At 49.8% G+C, this 1,885-nt stretch overlaps 1 protein-coding gene across 1 annotated transcript in view; it reads left to right on the top strand.

Annotated features, from left to right (window-relative positions):
• The first annotated feature begins 1,462 nt into the window (after positions 1-1,462).
• Aldh5a1 (aldehyde dehydrogenase 5 family, member A1) overlaps positions 1,463-1,885 on the top strand; it is a 19,288-nt gene continuing 18,865 nt past the window's right edge. The window contains exon 1 of the mRNA XM_013035189.1: positions 1,463-1,599. Coding sequence (XP_012890643.1) covers positions 1,463-1,599 — 137 coding nt within the window. The remainder of the gene's footprint in view (positions 1,600-1,885) is intronic.

The following is a 1,885-nucleotide window of genomic DNA, read 5'->3' as shown; positions in this document are numbered from 1 at the left end:
ACAACTCAGCTATTAAGAGGAATGGGCATGATGTGAAATAGAATCTTAACATGTCTTCTACTAGAGTAATTTTGGCACAGGAGACTGACACTAGTTTCACTTTTATTTATTTATTTTGGCACACTCAATGATTTCCCTCAAGCCTGTAGTGACTATCAGTAGAGCGCCCCCTGCAGGCAGTAGTTGTGAACCCACCAGCTCCCCTGTTTCTATTGTGATCACACCACTGGAGGTCACAATTATCAGTAGTTCCTCTCTTCCCAATTACCACAACAAAACACCCAGAAAAATGGTGAAAGACACACCTACACATGATTAAACTCAGCTGTCACCACTTCTGCCAGATGCAACTGGTTCAAGACCGAGTAGATCTGACTTTGTCTTACAAAGTACAGCGTTGGCATTTTGCAAAGAATTTCTAGGACTCTGTAATCCTAGAAAAAGGCAAAGCCCACAGGCTCCTGAACCTGAAGTACACTCACAACTCTGTAGTAATTGAGTGTGCTCCCACATGTTGGAATTATTGATTCTAAAATCAATACATAGCATTGATAGGGTGATGCAAACCACATATTCCAAGTTATAGACATGCTATTTACCCTCATTCTGCTTCCAGAATTTGGGGTCTGGGACTAGTATCTGAATAGATAAAGAATGTGCCTTAAATTTGATCATAGTATATTCAGTCTTTATAATCTGCTGGCTCTATTTTGATGAATGATTTCTTGCTAGTTGGTTGCCAAATTTTAACCTACTGGTGGCTTGAGCTAGAGCAGCTAGTATGATTAGTATACCTTATCTTACAACAGACGTGTATTATTCGTGTGTGTGTGTGTGTGTGTGTGTGTGTGCTGACACGCAGATTTGAACTCAGGGCCTGAGTGCTATCCCTGAGCTATTTTCGCTCAAGACTGGTGCTCTACTACTTGAACCACAGCTTCCCTTCCAATTTTGGGGGGAGTTAATTGAGAGGTCTCACAGACTTTCTTGCACTGACTCTCCCATCTCCCAGCCTCCCCAGCAGCTAGGATTACAGGCATGAGCTACCAATGTCTGGCAGATATTGTTCCATTTTACAAATGAGATCACTGATACAGATCATTTGCACTAGATCTCAAGGATTATCAGCCACAGAGTCTTATCTCCAAAGGCAGGTGCTCCTCGGAGCAGTCTGCACTGGATGAGGAAGAGAACACCTAGAAAAGCAAGGCGCCAACTTGGCCCTTTGGGAAACCACGATTAGGAAACCAGATGCTAGGCACACCCCGATGCAAGGTCACCGTGACCTTGGTCGCGTTCTGGAGTCAGCCTGCCAATTAGGTCCCCACTCCATCCCCGGCGCCCCGATCTGTTTACAAAAATCTGTTCAGTGTCTATTTCCCCGAAGCTGTGTTTATTGTTTTCCCAGTGTGACCTACAAATCCCCGCCCCAGTTGCAAGTCTCATTACACTCCTGCTCGGAATGGTACTCTCCCCGCAACTCCCGCAGTCCACAGAAGGTGACCCTAAAATGCGGCTTAAATTCCGCTGCCCCCCCCCCCCGCCGCGCACCGCTGCTGCCTGCCTTCCCTCGGACCAGCCCGGCAGGTCCGTCCCCCGGTACAGCCTTCAGCCCGCGCCGATCGCTCGCCTCCAGCGCTTGCTTCTATGCTGGGACAGGGGACCCCGAGTTTGGGGTTTAGAGAGACGGAACACTTCCCTTAGCAGCACCCCGCAGTGGAAAGGGGGACGGGTGCCCCATCTTTGCCGTCCCCCGCCCCCCAGATCCGGCCAAGGTCGACGTGCAGCGCAGCGCCCCGAACGCGGGGAGAGAGCGCCCGCGGCTCGGCCACCTTTGGCCCCGGTCCTTTGATCCCTTCTCCTCCGTCCCCGCCACCTCGCGCAT

This window comes from Dipodomys ordii, unplaced genomic scaffold (genome assembly GCF_000151885.1).
Source record: "Dipodomys ordii isolate 6190 unplaced genomic scaffold, Dord_2.0 Scaffold206, whole genome shotgun sequence".
In the NCBI taxonomy this organism is placed as follows: Eukaryota; Metazoa; Chordata; class Mammalia; order Rodentia; family Heteromyidae; genus Dipodomys; species Dipodomys ordii.
This window is presented reverse-complemented; position numbering and strand designations above follow the sequence as displayed.